This window comes from Quercus lobata, unplaced genomic scaffold, assembly GCF_001633185.2.
Source record: "Quercus lobata isolate SW786 unplaced genomic scaffold, ValleyOak3.0 Primary Assembly Scq3eQI_73, whole genome shotgun sequence".
Classification (NCBI taxonomy): domain Eukaryota; kingdom Viridiplantae; phylum Streptophyta; class Magnoliopsida; order Fagales; family Fagaceae; genus Quercus; species Quercus lobata.
Window position 1 is genome coordinate 325,397 of NW_022154703.1, and position 18,990 is coordinate 344,386.

The 18,990-nt window shown below is 35.3% G+C and overlaps 1 protein-coding gene across 1 annotated transcript; it reads left to right on the forward strand.

The window, feature by feature from the left end:
• Positions 1-3,521: 3,521 nt before the first annotated feature.
• On the forward strand, positions 3,522-8,765 carry LOC115972751 (receptor-like protein 15). The gene is made up of 6 exons (XM_031093011.1): positions 3,522-3,903; positions 4,042-4,191; positions 4,823-4,897; positions 5,014-5,160; positions 6,199-6,345; positions 6,424-8,765. Exons 1-6 carry the CDS (start codon positions 3,522-3,524, stop codon positions 8,628-8,630), a joined length of 3,108 nt encoding a protein of 1,035 aa, XP_030948871.1. The 3' UTR covers positions 8,631-8,765.
• Positions 8,766-18,990: the final 10,225 nt, after the last annotated feature.

Genomic DNA, 18,990 nt, shown 5'->3' on the forward strand with positions numbered 1-18,990 from the left:
TTAAAGTGATGGAGCTCACATTGTTTTAATTATAAAAAAATTATTATTAATTTAAAAATTTTGCAGCACTAGAGCTAGGCAATGGCTTAAGTGGCCTTGCCCAAGGGCCAGCCCGGCTCACTGTGCCAATACTTTTTATTTTCTCACGTTGAAGGTACATCCTTGTATATTTTTATAATATTCATAGCATTTTCACCTCTTTGATGAAAGCACATATCCTTTTAACTCTTTTTTCTTTTCCCAATGAAAATGAAAAATTTTTACCACCTTTTATTTTACTCAAAAATCAAATTCCTTGGGGGTGGGTGTAAAGATATGATGTACGTCAAATTTAACAACTCTCGTGGTCTAAGTTATCTCAAATAATTCAAAATTCATAATGAGTGCAAATTTGATAAGACTAGCATTTTCTAGTGATATAGACAAGCATTTACTAGTGTTTCATAGACTAGCACTTGATTTGTTGAGGTCTAAGTCCTTGGTATTTATTTGAGTCCAAGTTTTCAAGGGAAAATTTAAGGGATGCCCTAACAATTGCCCCAAAGTCTTTGGCAATTGTTCCAAACACTTTCCAAGAAGGCATTAGATACGAATTTTTTTAAAATTTCATAGTTCTTATAATAAAAAAAAGCCTTTATATTACGGAAAATTATTAAGTAATCATAGTGTATGATTGAGGTGGACTTCAAACCAATAAAAGCACCCTACCTAAATAAAAAATCAATATATATATAAAAGAAGAGAAATTATGTGAAAAGTATGAGGTTTTTTCAAGTGGTGCATTCTTTGCTAGCCAAGAGAATTGAGATCTTTCTAAAGTGCCACATCAGAGACAATAACAAATTAAATTTTGACTTTTTGTTTCATTTGGTTCAATAATGCTTCAAGACTTTTCATATTAAAAAATAAATGTTCTTTGTTTCCTTTGGTTCAATGTTTCAAGACTTTTCCTCCCTCACACATACACACAAAATTCTTTGTATTTCAATTGACCATTTCCTTCTTTAAATAAAGTGATACATGGTGAAAGAAAATTGAAATCTAATTTCCAAATTTGATTTTGGTATTGAGGGAGAGAGAGAGAGGGAGAGATTATTTAGTGTGTGGCCATGAGAAAGATTGGATGACTAATATTAACAATCCATGTGTGAGAGAGAGAGACATATAAAAAATGAAATCTCAAGTCATTACGAGAAATTAACTTGAATGATAATTTAATGCATTCATATAATTTTATTTTTGTCTAAAAATTTAGGATTTCATATCAGCTGTGTTTTTATTATTCCCACCATTTTAGAGACCTTCTTGAAGTGATGGAGCTCACTTTGTTTTTAATTATAAAAAAATAATTATTAATTTAAAATTTTTGCAGCACTAGGGCTAGGCAATGGCTTAAGTGGTCTTGCCCAAGGGCCAGCCCGGCTCATTGTGCCAATATTTTTTTATTTTTTACGTTGAAGGTACATCCTTATATATTTTTAAAATATTCATCGCATTTTCATCTCTTTGGTGAAAGCACATATCCTTTTTACTCTTTTTTCTTTTCTCAATGAAAATGAATTTTTTTTTCCCACCTTTTATTTTACTCAAAAATCAAATTCCTTAGTAATGGGTGTAAAGATATAATGTATGTTAAATTCTTCTACTCTCGTGGTTTAAAGATATACTTTCCAAGAAAGCACTGGATACAAATTCATAAAAGGTAGTTGGTTTGTTGAGGTCTAAGACCTTGGTATATAGTTGAGTCCAAGTCTTCTAGGGAAAATTTAAGGGATGCCCTAACAATTGCCCCAAAGTCTTTGGCCTTAATAGACTAGTCATAACCAAACATTTTCGAAGATAGTACTAGATACGAAATTAGGATCAACACCCTTCAAACCAAAGACTTTGGCCTCTTCCTAAGTGTTGGTTTTCTTGAGTAGGACATAACAGCAAAATTGAAGAGTTGGGACGTTTTTTCTTTTTGGTGGTGGGTGGTGTTAGTTTTGTTCAATTAGATTTTAATGGTTGCTTTGGTTGCTAGGAGCAAAAGAGAATAGCTCTTTTACAACTCAAAGCTTCCATGATCAATTAAAAATGAATATAATTTTACATCTTGGGACTCAAGTAAAAACATTATGAAATGATATTGAAATCAATCAAAAGTCAAATCTCTTTCATAAAAGTGTATTTGCAAGGCCATTGGTTCTTTTTTATTCCCTCAATGAAAGTATTCATTCATTAAAAGAAAAGAAAATATCTTCTTGCACCTTTTTTTCTTTTAGAAATGTTTGTCATTGTAGTGGGTGGAAATACACCACGATGCGGAGTCTTAGAGTGTGTTTGACATAAGCTTTTAGCAATAGCTTTTAGTTTTTATGTACAATTTTTTAAAAACCTCATTTTTTCTTGCATTTTTCCACTTTTTCAAAAAAATTTAAAGTACAAGTATACTTTAACACAATTTTATCCCAAAATTTTCAACAAAAAACTAGATAAACGGACACTTAGTCTTGATCATCTTCTTTCTCACATAAAAAAAGAAAAAAAAAAAGAAATAAAAGAAGTCTTGGTCATCTCAAATAATGGATGTAGATTTTTTGCTTTAACAAAAAGGCACTAATATGATATGGGAAAGCTCCTTTGTATAGGGATGAAGTCAGGTGGGATCCAAAAGGGGACCGATGGAAAGAGAAAAAGTATATTCACCACAATTTTATATTTCACTCCCTTTTTCAAAAAATTTGGCCTCTTTATCTTTTAATTTTACATTGATTTCATTATAATAATATAGTAAGAAATAAGGGTATTTTGTGTCTTGTAATGTATTATATACAAAATAATAATTTTGTGTACTTGATTTTCTTATTAGTTTGTTAAAACTAAATGGATATTTATTTGGAATTTAATAATTTTTTTTCTTATACTTTACCTTGCCTGTTTTTGTATTAGCAGTGGATGTAGCTTTCCTGCTTGTTGAATGGATTAGACAAAAGTTAAGATAGAGTGGAAAACGTGAATGAATTAGATAGAAACTAAAAATGAATAAATAAATAAATAAGTTTGTTATATATTTTTCTTCTATTTTCTTTTATTTTTGTGTACCCCGGATCTAGGATTTGTAAATTATCAACCAAAAGTTAAACTTCATTCAAGTGAAACTATACCAGTAAGGCCATTGGTTCTTTTTACTTGCCTCAATCAAAGTATTTATTCATTAAATGAAAATAAATTATCTTCTTGCAACTTTTTTATCTAGAAAATATCGTCATCATAGCTAGGTGGAAAGACACCATGATGCGAACTGCAAAGACTTAGTCTAAGTCATTTTAAATAATGGATGTAACTTTTTTCTTTTGGAAAAAGCACAAGATATAATCTGAGAAAATGGAACGTGTAGTGGGTATATATATATATATATAGAGGATGGTGGTGGTAGTGTTATTTCAACTCAAAGCCTATTTTGCTTGGAAGTATAAGTCAGAGTTGAGCAAAAACTTTGTCTGCCTTATTGTTATAGAAAATCAGAAAAAGAAAAAGTAATGGAGTTGCTAGGACGTTATTGGTGGTGGCCGGTGGTGTTAGTTTCTGTCCATTTTGGTATGAATGGGTGCTTTGGTTGTTGGGAGCAAGAGAGAATTGCTCTCTTGCAATTCGAAGCTTCCATCGTCAACTATGCTAGTGAATATTATTTTCCTCATTGGGACTTAGGCAACAAAGAAAGTGATTGCTGTGAGTGGGAAAGAGTCAAGTGCAACATCACTACTGGCCGTGTAATCCAACTTACTCTTAATAATACAATGTCTTGGAGATTTTGGAGTGGGGGAGGTTGGTACTTTAATGCCTCTTTGTTTCTTCCCTTTGAAGAGCTCCAATACCTCGATTTGAGTTATAATTGGATTCGTGGATGGGTCTCAAATGAAGGTACCAATTTTATATCCTAAGAAAAGTAGGTAGTATTTGTCAATTTTCTAAAATTTTCTATTACCTCTTTTTTACATGGTCGAGAAAAAATATATAGTTGCAGACATGCAAATAGAAGCATCTAAATCTAAATCACAGGTTTTGAAAGATTTTCTGTGTTGAGTAAGCTGGAGGTGCTTCACTTGGATGGTAATGGTTTCAATGACAACATTCTTTCATCCTTGAGTGGAATTGCTTCCCTCAAGGAACTATATTTGGGGGCCAACGATTTTAATGGATCAATCCATGGTAAGCCTTTCGTGTAAAATCCTCATTAATCTGCAAAGGAAGGAAGAGTGCTTAATTCTAGAGTGTGTAAACTTTTTGCTTTCCTTCCAACTAATTTGTTTGACCAAAGTAAATTGTTTGAATTTTTTTTTCTTTTTTTACTATTTCTTTAAAAATAAATGTAGACCACAGATTAGTTGCATGTTAAGATTTATTTGGTACTATTTTGTGGGAATATAAAGTCACAGATGTGCAAATTGAATCATCTAAATTGTAGGTTTTGAAAAATTTCCTTTGTTAAGCAAGCTGGAGGTGCTTCACTTAGAAGATAATAATTTCAATCACTGCATTCTGCAATCCTTAAGTGGTATTGCGTTGCTCAAGGAACTAGATTTGAGTTACAACAATTTGAATGGATCAATCCATATCAAAGGTAAAACTCTCATTAATTTGCATAGGAATATTATTGGAAGAGCTAGTGTTTCATGCTTATTGAGCATGTAACATTTCTTATTTCTCTCCTATCAATCTTTAATATTTATGCAACTAATTTCACCTTTTTTTTTCTTAAGCAGTTTTAAATGAAAGTATTTATGCAACTAAAGTCCCTTTTCTTTCATGATTTTATATGTACTTTTAAAAAAAAATTTAGGATTTAAAGCATTTAGCAACTTGGAGAAGCTCTACCTGAATGACAATAAGATCAACGACTTGGTGGCGACAAAAGGTACATAGGCTGTAAAAATATATGTTCACGGATTCAAATCAAATACTTCTTTTAAATAGTATGTCAAATGATATTATAACATCAATATTTTTGAGATATTTTATTTTGTCCAATAGATTCAAATATCTTAAGTAAGCTGCAACTCCTAGACTTGAGTCAGAACAACTGTAGTGCAAGAATTGTTGGGTCATCAGTTGCCTTCCCGTCATTGAAGACATTATATCTCACACGTAACAATTTGGAGGGATCGTTTACTACTAAAGGTAAGTTATACCATTGACATGACATCAAGGTGGTGTTGTTTTGCGTTTTTCTTTTCATCATTGACCTAAAAGTAGAAAAACATATGCTATAAAAACCCTATTTTAAATGAGAAATACTATGTCCACAACATTTTCACAACAAATTTTAAATGGCAGGTTGTTACTAGTTTTTGTTGTTGGAGCAAAAAAGTAATCCTAGTGGTAGGTTCAAATTTGAAGTAGTAACAACTAACCACCTATGATTTGTTGTAAAAATATTATGGACATAGCAGTTCTCATTCTAAATATTGATAATCAAATTTCTTGAAATTCAGTGAAACTAAACTTATTGTCTTTAATAAGTATCATAATTTATTTTCGTCTTAGGGTTCACTATAAGATAACTATTATGCATAGTAAAGATGTAGCTGCTAAGATTTTTCTATTGTGAATGTAATTTGTTAGACCAAACTATGTAATTCTTGTTGCTTCTACTCTGTCCTCCTTTCTCTAGATCTATAATATTTTATTCCTTTAATTTTAGGACAAAGTTTGACTACAAACTTGATTACAGTTTAAAGCTACAATTCCACTTAATATTTTTTTCATTGGATATGAATTTTAATAAATCCACCATTAGATTACATTTTTTTTTTCTTATATCCTCCGTGTTTGCAAAATTTTCAGAAGATCAAAACTCAATAGCTATGTCATCATGTTTAAATTTCAAGTTTTTGTAATCTAAAATTATTCATTAGTAAATAACATCCGATTGACACAAAAATTTATTTGTGTCTTAACAACATATGGAACTTGCAGTCTAAATATTAGATTTTCAAAATATGTAGTCATGTTAATTTTTTTTAGAGGGAGTTATAGCCTTAGGCTACAGTTAAATTTGTAGTCAAACTTTGTTTTTTATTTTATTAGTGGCTTAAGCAACTTTAATATTTTTTGCGTGATATCTTCATAATCTTTTGCTGTGACTAATTCATGCCATACTATATTACTTACTTTTTCATAATTTCTATACCTAAAAAGCTTTTATTATTGTTTTAGAGTTACGTGCACTAAACAACCTAGAGGAGCTGTATGTGGATGGTTCATCCATTGATGAAAGCTTTGTTAGTAAAGTTGGTGTTATGACTTCTCTCAAAGTATTGAAAATGGCGTCCTGTGGATTGAATGGAAGCTTATCTGCCTCAGGTAGGTTATATTTTATAATAGTATTGCTAGGGATCATCACAATCATAGAAGTCAATAACTAATCGTCCCATTTTACAGGCTTGTGTGAACTGAGGAACCTCCGAGAGATAAGCCTCACCAACAATCATTTTGAAGGGATATTGCCTTCATGTATGGCAAACTGGATATCACTTCAATTATTGGATCTCTCTAACAATCACTTCAGTGGGAATGTCCAACCCCAATTATCTGATTTGAAATCACTTGAGTTCCTTTCCTTGTCAAATAATGCATTCTTGAACCCAATCACCTTCTCCTCCTTTTCTAACCTCTCGAATCTCAAGTTCCTCATAAGTGATCACATCAAAATTGCTTCCGAAACAAACTCTCATACTAGGGTTCCAACCTTCCAATTAAGGTTTTTCAGTTTGTCATGGTGTTCATTTAATGGACTCAATACAACGCTTCCCACATTCCTTCATTACCAATACGATTTGCGAGCAATTAATATTTCCGACAACAATTTGAAGGGGAAGTTCCCCACTTGGTTGTTAGAGAACAATACAAGATTAGAGATTTTTATTTTAAGAAATAACTCTTTCACAGGGTTTTTCCTGGTGCCGGATCATCTCCATCCCATCATTACGGTGATAGATATTTCAAGTAATTGCTTACAAGGACCAATTCCTACCAACTTGGGTTTGATTTTTCCAAATTTGGAGTATTTAAACATGGCTGAAAATTCATTTCAAGGTAGTATTCCTTCTTCTTTTGGGAATTGGGTTTCCTTATGGCATTTAGACTTGTCTAAAAATAATTTATCAGGAACAATGCCAGTGCATTTCACATTGGGCTGCTACTCCTTACAAGTTCTCAAATTGTCAAATAATAATTTCTATGGCCAAATATTTCCTACCAATTTTAATTTGACTAAGCTGTCACATTTATATTTGGACAACAATCACTTCTCAGGAAAGATCCCAAATAGCATCTCACTGATGATTTATGGTGCCACAATTGATTTTAGAAATAACAATCTGTCAGGCAAGCTTCCAATGTGGATGGGAAACATGTCATCTTTAGTGGCAATTATTTTGGCCAACAATCAACTGGAAGGTCCTATTCCAATTGAGTTATGCAAACTCGTTAATCTTAGATTTTTTGACCTTTCCAAGAACAATTTGTCTGGCCTTGTTCCATCTTGCTTCAATTCATCAGCAATCCAGTTTTTTCATCTAAATGAAAATTCGTTGAGTGGCCCAATTCCAAGTGTGTTCCCAAACAACTCTAATCTGATTGCATTAAATCTTCGAGATAACTACCTAAGTGGAAACATTCCCGATTGGATTGGCAGTGTCTCATCATTGAGCATTCTCCTTTTGGGAAAAAATCATTTGGAAGGTAGGATTCCAATTCAACTATGCCTTCTGCAAAACATAAACTTGTTGGATCTTTCCTCCAATAAAATTTCCGGTCCAATTCCCCACTGTTTAAGTAACCTTACATTTAATGTATCAGCTGATGAACAGAATATAGGAGGTCTCTTTTACGTGGACTTTGCATACCCAAAGAGTCCAACATGGGCATATCTGCTTGAAGCACCAGAAATTCATACTTGGGCACATGTGGGTTTGATAGAAGAAGTGGAGTTCACAACAAAGAGTAGAACTTACTCCTACAAGGGAGACATTCTCAACTACTTGTTTGGAATTGACCTGTCGAGCAACATGTTAGCAGGTGAAATCCCACCCCAACTCGGAAGGATAAGCAACGTCCATGCAATAAATTTGTCACACAACTATCTAACCGGACAAATCCCTATAACATTCTCAAACCTGAAGCAGATGGAGAGTTTGGATCTTTCCTACAATAATTTGAATGGTAAAATCCCCCCTCAATTGACTGAATTGACTTCTTTAGAAGTCTTTAGTGTAGCACATAACAACTTATCAGGTCCATTGCCAGACAGAAAAAATCAATTTGGGACTTTTGATGAAAACAGTTATGAAGAGAACCCTCTCCTATGTGGACCTCCATTGCATAAAGATTGCACCAAAATTGGACCACTATCTTTAATGCCAGTGGATCATATGGAGGAAAAAAGTGGGAGTTTCATGGACATCAGTGTCTTCTATATAAGCTTTGTGGTGGCTTACATAATAGTGTTGTTGGGAATTGTTACAGTTCTCTACATAAATCCTTATTGGCGTAAAGCATGGTTTAACCTTATTGAAGAGTGCATTGACACTTGCTACTGTTTTGTTGTGGTTTATTACCATAAGTTGTTCAATTTCAGGCTTGCATAGCCTTAGTTACAAATGAGTACATGCATGTGTCTATTCTTGTTGGATTCATGTTCTTCAAAGTTTGTATTTTCTGTGTAATTTTAATGGACTAAGCTTTTGTTTTTGCATTTCTGATTTAATTTAATACTGGTTGCAGATCCACACAATGAGTAAGAATAGATAATTATGTTGTAATTGTGGTATAATTTATAATTTGCTTTCTAAATTTGTTGAAAATAATTTGTTCTCTCTAAAAATTAAACAATTTCTAAAATTATTTTTCATCTTTCTCTCTTTACCAATATATCATTCTATTATTTTGGGTGTGTTTATTGGATATTAATCCTTTATGAGGTGGTCCATATTCTTTGAAATTTTGTTATAGTGTGCTATGTTTTCTTTTCCTGTGCAATTAAACTTTTTAAGTTTCAAATAAATTATCCAAACTGCTCATTTTCTTAAAGAAAATTATCATGATAATTAAAACTCATAGTAAAATACTTTTTAATATTACTCAAATAATTAATAGGCACATTCAAATGCATAGACAAGATTTTGTTTTGATATAATTCAAATTCTCACATCCAAAACAACTAAGTATTAACTCAAAAAAAAAAAAAAAAAAAAATCAAACCAAAACCATATGAGCTTGACAAAGTTTAGCTATAAATTTGGTTGTAAGCTAAGGCTAAAACTCCCACTAAAACAAACTAACATGACTATATATTTTGAAAATATAATCGTTAGATTGCATGTTTTTTATGTTTTTAATACACATATTAAATTTCGTGTTAATCAGATTTTATTTACTATTTGATCCAGAAACTTTTTTTTTTTTTGCGTAATTTTAAAGTACAAAAACTTGAAATTTAAATGCATGATTGATTACATAGCTATTGATTTTGGATCTTTTGAAATTTTTTTAACTATGTAATATATATGAAAAAAATGTAATCCAATTGAGGATTTGTCGAAAATTCACATCCAATAAAAAGATATTAATAGTCAAACTTTGTCCATATAAGCTAGTCATCACTATCAAACATATTCCAAAAACGTATAATACAAATTAGGAATAACTATTGTTGCCAAAGTCTTTGGCGTTAATTTTCTTTAGTTTAGGTATTCTCAATTAACTACCAATAGATTAGTCATTACTAAACATTTTCCTAGATAGTACTAAACACGAAGCTAGGACAAGCACCTTTTAAGTAAAATAAAAACTTTCTCAAGTGCAATGTAGCTTAAATGACATCTCCTCATGTACAAAGTGCTTGGGGATTTAGGGGGAGAGACAGTTCTAGCTGCAAGATTAACAACATATTGTTACCATCTTTAAAAAAAAAAAAAAAAAAAAAAAGGCCAAATAAAGACTTTGGCCTCTTCTTGAGTGTTGGTATTCTTGAGTAGGACATAACTGCAAAATTATAGACAAAAAAAAAAAAAAAAATCACCAGAGTTATACTAATGCTATGGATTAGTCATCGCTATGAAACATTTCCCATGAAAGCACTATTGAAACCAAAGTTTCAAACCTCTTCTTAAGTGTGGATCTTCTCAAATAATGCAAAACTCATAATATCATGAACTAGTGTTCACTATGAAACCCTTCCAAGAAGGCACTAAATGCAAGTTGGGAAAGAACAATTGATGCCAAGTCTTCTATCTTTTGTTGATTTTAGGTATTCTCAAATAATGCAATGCTCAAAATTCCAAGGGCATAGGTTAGTGATCACTAAACATTATCTAAGAAGAAAGTACTAAATCAAAATTGAGAGAGCATCATGCCCCACCATTGACAACAATGTCTTTGGCTTCTTGTAGAGTTCAAGACCTAATTGCAAAATTACTGGACATGTAAAGTTGTGATTTACAACTATATTTTATTTGATGTAAGGGTTGTGTTTTTGTGGGATTTGATGTAAGGGTTGTGTGTGAAAGTTTGGTGAAGAATTTGTGAAGATGAGGATTTTGCGACTAGCTCGCGACTGGCTCACAACTTCTGACTCACAAAACAGGCCACGTGAGAAGCACATGCTGGAATTTGAAGAGTCTTTGACAAGCTGGATTTCGCAAGTCATTCGCGACTTAAGCCAAGTCAGGGGTGACTCGCAAAACTATCTACCTGATTTCTTTTTGAGTGTGCCTTTTCTCAGTCCTTTACCAATGCTATATAAACCCTTATTACCCCCGAAATGTAAGAAGAACAAGGAGCATTCACAAGAAACTTGGAGAGAGAAAACCCTAGCCAAACACTTGAGAGTTAGAGATTGTTTACCCACAATTCTCTATATCATTTCTCTATAGTTTCCATTTACTCCTACCTTTTCATCTACACATCCTTGGGAGGTTTTTAACTCAAATACTTATCTCACCCATTTTGAGTGTTGAGAGAAGTTTTGGTGCCTATGGAAAGCATTAGAAGAAGCCATTGAGTGACAGATGCAATCGGGAGAAATTGCAGGATTCGAATAACTAGTGAAGACAAGGCTTCGAGAAGTCCGTTGGTAACAGGATCTTAGAGGGCTTAAGTACATTGGGTAAATTAAGCTTGGAGGGTTTTTTTTGATATTCGTGTACTCCAACTTATTTACTAGTGGATCGATTTCAGCTTGATGGGCTGTAGAGAGGTTTTTTGCCGATTACTTCGGTTTCCTCTTCGATAACACGTCTCGGTGTTATCTTGTGTTTGCATCTCTCTTCCCAACTCTTTAAGTTATACATTTATCGCTTATTGTACTTGCTTATGGCTTAAAGTAGTCTTCCGGTTTATTGCGCTTCATTTACTCTTGTTTCGCAATTAAATAAGTTAGAGTAAAAGCAATTAAGCCATAATTTAAAATTGAGGGTCTAAACAAGCATTACTGTTTTCATACTAACTGAGCTTTCACACACACATATCTATTATAATTATTCAATTGAAGTAAAGAGGAGGAAAAAAAAAAAAAAACAACAACAACTTTTAAGGAATATTGTAGAATAAAACTTTATATAGAATGTGGCTTTCTATTTCTCCTTAATTCTAAAAAAAAAAAATACACATCCTAAACACCCACAGTCAATTATATCATTTACAAAACTCACAAATTTACAACTTCTGAACTTAACATCAAAATCGTAATTGCCGTTGTCACTCAATATAAAAGGCAAGTCCCCCATTGTTGATTGTAGCCAATTCATACCAGTTAGGATTAGATGAAACAACCATGTTAGAGCTAGGTAGGTGTCGTCGAAAGATTAAAGGCAAATGACATTATCTTTTATCTGTGTATTTAACATGAGATGGCATGAAGGGTTATGGGTAAGTATATATAAAATGGTAGAAGTGCAAAGAATTTTTTGTGTATGAGTGAGGGATGAAAAGTCTTGAAACATTGAACCAAATGATATAAAGAATATTTATTTTTTAATTAGAAAAGTCATAAAACATTGAACCAAATGAAACAAAAAGTCAACATTTAATTTGTTCTTATTTTTGATGTGGCACTTGAAAATATTTCAATTCTCTTTACATAGAATGAGTCACTTGACAGAATCTCATACTTTCCCATGTGAGATCTCTACTTTTATATATATATATATATATATATATATATATTGATGTGAATTTTTACTTTTGAGAGTCTTTGACAATTCCTACATTAGATTACATTTTCTTCTTATATCCTTCATGCTTGCAAAATTTTCAAAAAATCAAAGATCAATAGCTATATTATCAACAAATGTTTAAATTTCAAGTTTTTTGAAATATAAGATTATGCACAAAAAATAAATTCTTGAATGAAATAATAAATAACATTCAATTGACATAAAATTTAGCATGTACTTAGAGAACATAAAAAACACATAGTCCAACAATAATATTTTCAAAAATATATAATTACATTATTTTTTTTAGTGTGTTGTAACCATTAACTCCAAACATGTTTGGAGTCAAACCTTATTGCCAAGAACTCTGCCAAATTGCATCTAACATGCTCATGAATTCACAATTTTCAAAACTAGAATAGGGTCACATCCAATCTCATTGCGGAAACAAGCAAGAAAAAACCAATTAAATAACGTTTAACTTTCTAAAAGCTTCACTACATATTTAACCATCTATATAGTCAACTTTAAGATTTATTCCATGTGACATTAGTCATAACATAATACAAAAACCACAAATAAATTGACATGATGTTCTTGACCATGGAAAATATTAAAGAACAATAAATAATATGTACAATAACAACTTCGATACTTTGGATGCAAGTGATCAAATTTGGTCCAAATGATCAAATTTGGTCGCCTCAAATAATACCTACCATTGTTATTTGTAAGGAAAAAATTGCATACCCTTAACACCCCCCCCCCCCCCCAAAAAAAAAAAAAAAAAAACTTGGTCAAAAATGACGCAGGGTCACTCCTACAAAACTTTATGGAGTGGGTGGGTCTTTCAACAATTGTTGCTTTTCCTCTAGTTGCCACTATCCTTTTTTTGCTAAGCCTGACTTTCTACGAATTAGCAAACAAATGAAGCCTACTATGAAAATGAGAGGCTGCCAATACATTCCCATATGATGATATAGATTTCAGTAATATGACACTTTTTTTCCATAGTCCACACACTCAATTGAACTGAACCATAAAAATACGTTCTGGAGGGTGAAAAACCCTGCAACAACAATGGCTAAGAACAAGGAAGCCTATGATGGAATGCTGACATTGAAGTGCACATATTGATCACCAAATGAGTAAGAGTTCCTTGTCTTGATCCCTGCACAAAAACAACAAAGTCAGAGGGAAAACACACAATTTTGAGAAAAAAAATTTCACTCAAGATTTTTAGAATCTTAACAGAAATAAAAAATTAACAATATTTTTTTTGATAAGTAATAAAAATTAATGATATTACACCTAATAACTTGCTTAACTAGGGTAAAATCATCAAATCCTACATTGAAATGACGATCAGCAACAAATTGCATATCTGATGCGACTCATGGACTCTTAATGTTAGTTATAGAGGACACCCTTCTGTCAAAATTTCATGCTGATTCCATGTTTTAAAAAAAGAAAAAGAATAAATCATGGCAGTAAGAAAAGACACATTGACACAAGCTGAGGAAGTTGCTTCAATTGAAATTTTGGGGGTCTACTGATACAAGGAACAAAATGGCTAAAATGTAAAAGGACCAATTATGTCACACACTATTCTCGATAGAGAGAAGGATGCAAGTGGCAAACCAAAATAGAATCATTTATCACACAATTTTCTATAAATGAACATAATGAGCATGTCTAGTTCACCAACCTTTCTTCTTCAAAACTACCTTCTGACCAGGTTGGGTGCCAAAGCGAACCTGAATATCACAAATTAGTTAAATCATGATAATATAGAGAACTAGAACAAGAAAGAACCTCTACAAGAAGCCAGTAATTTTAGAAAAGTCAACCGCATAGAAATGAAATGGGGGGATAGAGAGATGCTATTTGGCTCTAGTTTTCACAGTCCCAACAAAGGGTGGACATGAAAGAACCTCAACAATCAAACCAGATCTCATTATTAACAGACCCAGTTACCATCCCATGTGGGGTTCAAGTCCAATAATCAAGTCGCATGAGTTGCATGAGCAAATTCCAAATGAGATGACAGAACCTCAACAAAGAAAATAGATGTCATAAATGAAATTTTCCCATTGCATAAGTACTAATCATATACAAACATTAAACAAACCTTGAGGACTACATCTCCAGTGAGAGTTGGGACCTGGATTGTTCCCCCCAAAATTGCCTGCAATCCAATAAACCCAATAAATTAAATAACTAGACCAAAAATAAAAGTTTTTTTATTTTTTATTTTTATATAAGTAAAAAAGATTTTATTGACAGAAAAAAAAGTACTCTATGCTCACAATGATAAACACAAAACACTTAAAAACAAATACAAGCAAATCAAATTGAAAGATGAACTGTAGACTGAACATCAAAAATCAAATAGATCAAAATTAAAAGTAACTTGAGACAAATGATACATACAACTATAGCTATCAGAAATATTGATCGTCAACTTGCAAAAAGGGACTAGGGTACCAAATTTGGTTATTGGGATTGGCTAATAAGTAAATAAAATTTTCAAGAAACTTACTAATATTAGGAGGTTTTTTTATTCCATACAGAAACAGATAAGTTTCTACAAATGTAATTCAATTATTTTTATCATTCCTCAATGGATTTTAGATGTCTAATAATTATAGAAACAAATCAAAAAGTACCTAATTTTTTCTGCTGCCAGAAAATTCCTGAAATATATCTTTAAGAACAGCTATCTTTACATTTATATTTCATCTTTTTTAAAACCATAATCAACCTATAGACCCTAAACCCCTCTTCCATTAATTGCTAACAGGTGACTGAGGAGGTGTTAAGAAACCGAATAACAGGTGACCTTAATGACAATATAAAGATCACCAGGTTGATTTCCATCAGGATCTGCGCACCACTTCTACTCACCTTTATGGTCTCATAATTATCTACTCCTGCAAATGGTAAAGGAGGAGAGTCAAGCACCTATAAAAACTAGCATATACAAAATCTATAAAACCGATTATTTTTCTTTTCTTCTTAAAGCTTAAAAAACGAAATCTGATTTTTGCTACCTGATACAAACAGACCTGTAATTATAAAATAAAAAGCCTGCAAACCCATCCATTTCATTCCCAAATCCCTACTCTACTATATCCTAACAAACCATATACAAATTTTAAGGCCTGAATTGATAAGATCATGCATTAGACTTTGTAGCAGAGGAATTTATTCTACGTGGATAAGAATAGCTTGACAACAGTACGAAATTTTAGCGATACAACCACCAGAGCCAAAAAAAAACAAAAACATAATTAATTAAAAAAAAATCCTAAAATGAAAATAGAAATACCTGGCACGATATTTTTAGAATTGTGTTGGATGATAACGGAATTCTGAGGAGGACAGGACATATGCATTCTACATGTACCCCCATCCTTGCAATCACAGGAGCATATTTTCCGTTTCTACTTGCCCAATGATCGATTTTACACGAAATATCAACATGATTCCAATCACCTTGCATCAAGTCTCCGAATCTCCTCTGTAATCGGCTGTGAGGTTCACTGTAAAACCACAGATGATTACACTTCAAATCAGAAAAACGCGCCCTAACCATGCGACGTTGCTTACAACTATTGGTAAAAATGTGGATATCACAACTACAATGGATTTTATCTTCACTAAGACAACCGTACAATTTCTCGTTCTCCATGACACTGAGGACAAGTAATCCGCACTATAAATGGGCCCTGTTGCATGGAAATCTGGATAGGCAGTGATGAGGATAAAATTGGTCAGGCGAGAGTGACGGTCCAAGCTGGACAAGCGTGACGGGATGAAGCTATACCGACGGCATTTCTCCAAGGCTGACGGAGGAATATAGGAAGAACACATAAAACTCGGCATCCTGAAGAGTGACGGAGGTAAAATTGGGAAGACGGGATAGACTTGGGCAGACGGGGTTAACCTAAGCTGACGGCGTCAGTCTACAGATTGATTGATCTGCGTGTTTACATATATAAATAAAATAACTCGCCCCCCATGTTTCAAGGAACCTAAAGACTCCTATATGGAAAGAATCCCGTAAAATACGCTCAAGAAGACTCCTATAAGGAAAAGACTTCTACTCCAAGGAAGAGAGGTCAACCATCTACTACTATAAAAACCCAAGCACCCTCACAAAAGGAGGTACGCATAATTTACCCTCTCTAGCACTCTAGAGTAGTGAGAATAGTACTAACTTGACCTTCGGAGGGTATTTGGCCAGTACCACACCGGTACTCTCTGCCAGGTTATTCCCTTTTGTTGTGCAGGTGCCGCTGACGATCATGCGAGGAACGTGTGACTCACTGGTGGTATTATTTCCGACATCATCAGTTGGCGCCGTCTGTGGGGAACGTTGTAGCACATTCTCGCTTCCTACACACAAGAGTTACATGGTACTCACTCGTTCAATGGCGACCATCAACGACGTTCAAGAAGAAGAAACCCCTATGACTGCTCTTGAGCGACAGGTCAGGACACTCGCCGCAGCCGTGGAGCGCCTCACCAAGCAAAACCACGACCTAGAAGAGCAGCTGCGCCAGAAAAATGTGGCGGTCAATAACGAAGGAGCGGATCAAGAAGGAACCAGCGCTGAAAGGAGGACTCACGAAGGACCACAGGAGAGCAACGCCCCGAGCAGACCAATGCGACGGGACACTAACATCCCTTCCCTGACAGATACAGCTCCACCACCCGTCAGCGCGGAGATGCAGGTGATAAAGGAACAGATGGAAGTGATGATGAACGCTCTCAAGGGGCGAGTATCCAGTGATCTTGACGACCTTGTCAACTGGACTGACTCGCCATTTACGACAACCATCAACTCCTTCCCCCTGCCGAGTAAGTTCCGCATGCCAAATATGGATATTTACGACGGAGTCAAGGACCCTGTAGATCACCTAGAGACCTTCAAGACCCTGATGCACCTTCAGGGAGTGGCAGACGCAATCATGTGCAGGGCCTTTCCTACAACCCTAAAGGGCGCAACGCGGATTTGGTTTAGCCGGCTAGCACCCAACTCAATCAGCACCTTCAAGGAGCTAAGCGCTCAATTCACCACGCATTTTATTGGCGGACATCGCTATAAGAAGTCCACCGCCTGTTTAATGAATATCAAGCAGCGAGAGGAGGAGACGTTAAGAGCCTACATATCACGCTTCAACAAGGAAGCCCTCTCGATTGACGAAGCCGACGACAAGATACTGGTAGCAGCATTCACAAATGGGCTCAAGGGAGGCAAATTTTTGTTCTCCCTATACAAAAACGACCTAAAGACCATGTCGGAGGTACTTTACAGGGCCACCAAGTACATGAACGCTGAAGACGCGCTATTAGCCCGAGAAGATAGACCCAAGAAAAGAGAGAGACAAGAAGAACCCCGACAGGACCAGGGGCGGAAGAAAGGCAGGATGGGAGACCGAAGAGAAGAGAGACGTCCAAAACCCATCAGCGGAAGGTTCACAAGTTTCACCCCGCTAACCGCTCCGATAGACCAAGTCCTAATGCAGATTAAGGACGAAGGGGCCCCGACGTTTCCGGGAAAACTGAAGAGTGATCCCAACAAAAGATCCAGAGAGAAATATTGCCGCTTCCACCGTGACCATGGTCACGACACGGCCAATTGCTACGACTTGAAGCAACAAATCGAAGCCCTTATCCGACAAGGAAAGCTGCAGAAGTTCGTCAGCAAGGAGAAAGCGGATTCCCCCGCACAAGACCAACACCCCCGCCGGGACAATGAGCGACCAAGGCCTCCGATTGGAGACATAAGGATGATCATAGGAGGAACGGCCGCCGCCGGGTCGTCCAAAAAAGCCTGCAAGACCTATCTTCGGATGGTACAGAATGTTCAGCTGACAGGAGTCGTGCCGAAGATAGCGCGGAGAGAAGGTCCCGTAATCAGATTCTCAGAAGAAGACGCTCGACGCCTTCACCATCCACATGACGATGCGCTCGTCGTCAGCCTGCGTGTGGGAGACTACAACATGCACCGGGTGCTGGTCGACAATGGCAGTTCAGCAGATATTTTGTACTACACGGCGTTCCAGCAGATGAGGATCGACAGAGAACGATTGATCCCAACGAACGCCCCGCTTGTTGGCTTCGGCGGGAGCCGAGTATTCCCATTGGGCGCAGTCACATTATCCGTCATCATAGGCGATTACCCTCAACAGATAGCCAGGGACGTGACGTTCTTGGTGGTCAATTGCTCATCAACCTACAACGCTATCCTCGGGCGACCCACGCTCAACTCATGGAAGGCGGTAACTTCCACCTACCACCTGATGATAAAGTTCCCAACTGATTACGGAGTAGGCGAACTGCGCAGGAGTCAGATGGCCGCACGCGAATGCTACATAGCCATGATGGAAATGGAGGATCAGGTCCAGGCTTTAAGCATAGAAGAGTACCGGACGGTAACAGAGCCGGTCGAGAAGTTGGAAGAGATACCCCTTGACAGTTCCAATCCTAGTCGAACGACCAAAATTGGAACGATCGCTAACACCACGATCCGTCAGGAGCTCATAACCTTCCTCAGACGCAATCGGGACGTATTCACGTGGGATCATGAAGATATGCCAGGAATAGATCCTTCAGTCATGGTGCATAGGTTGAACGTATCGCCCGCCTTTCCACCTATCAGACAGAAGAAGAGAGTGTTTGCCCCCGAGTGAGACCGAGCCATAGCAGAAGAAGTCAGAAAGTTACGGGAAGCAAGTTTTATTAGAGAAGTATACTATCCCGACTGGTTAGCAAATGTGGTGAT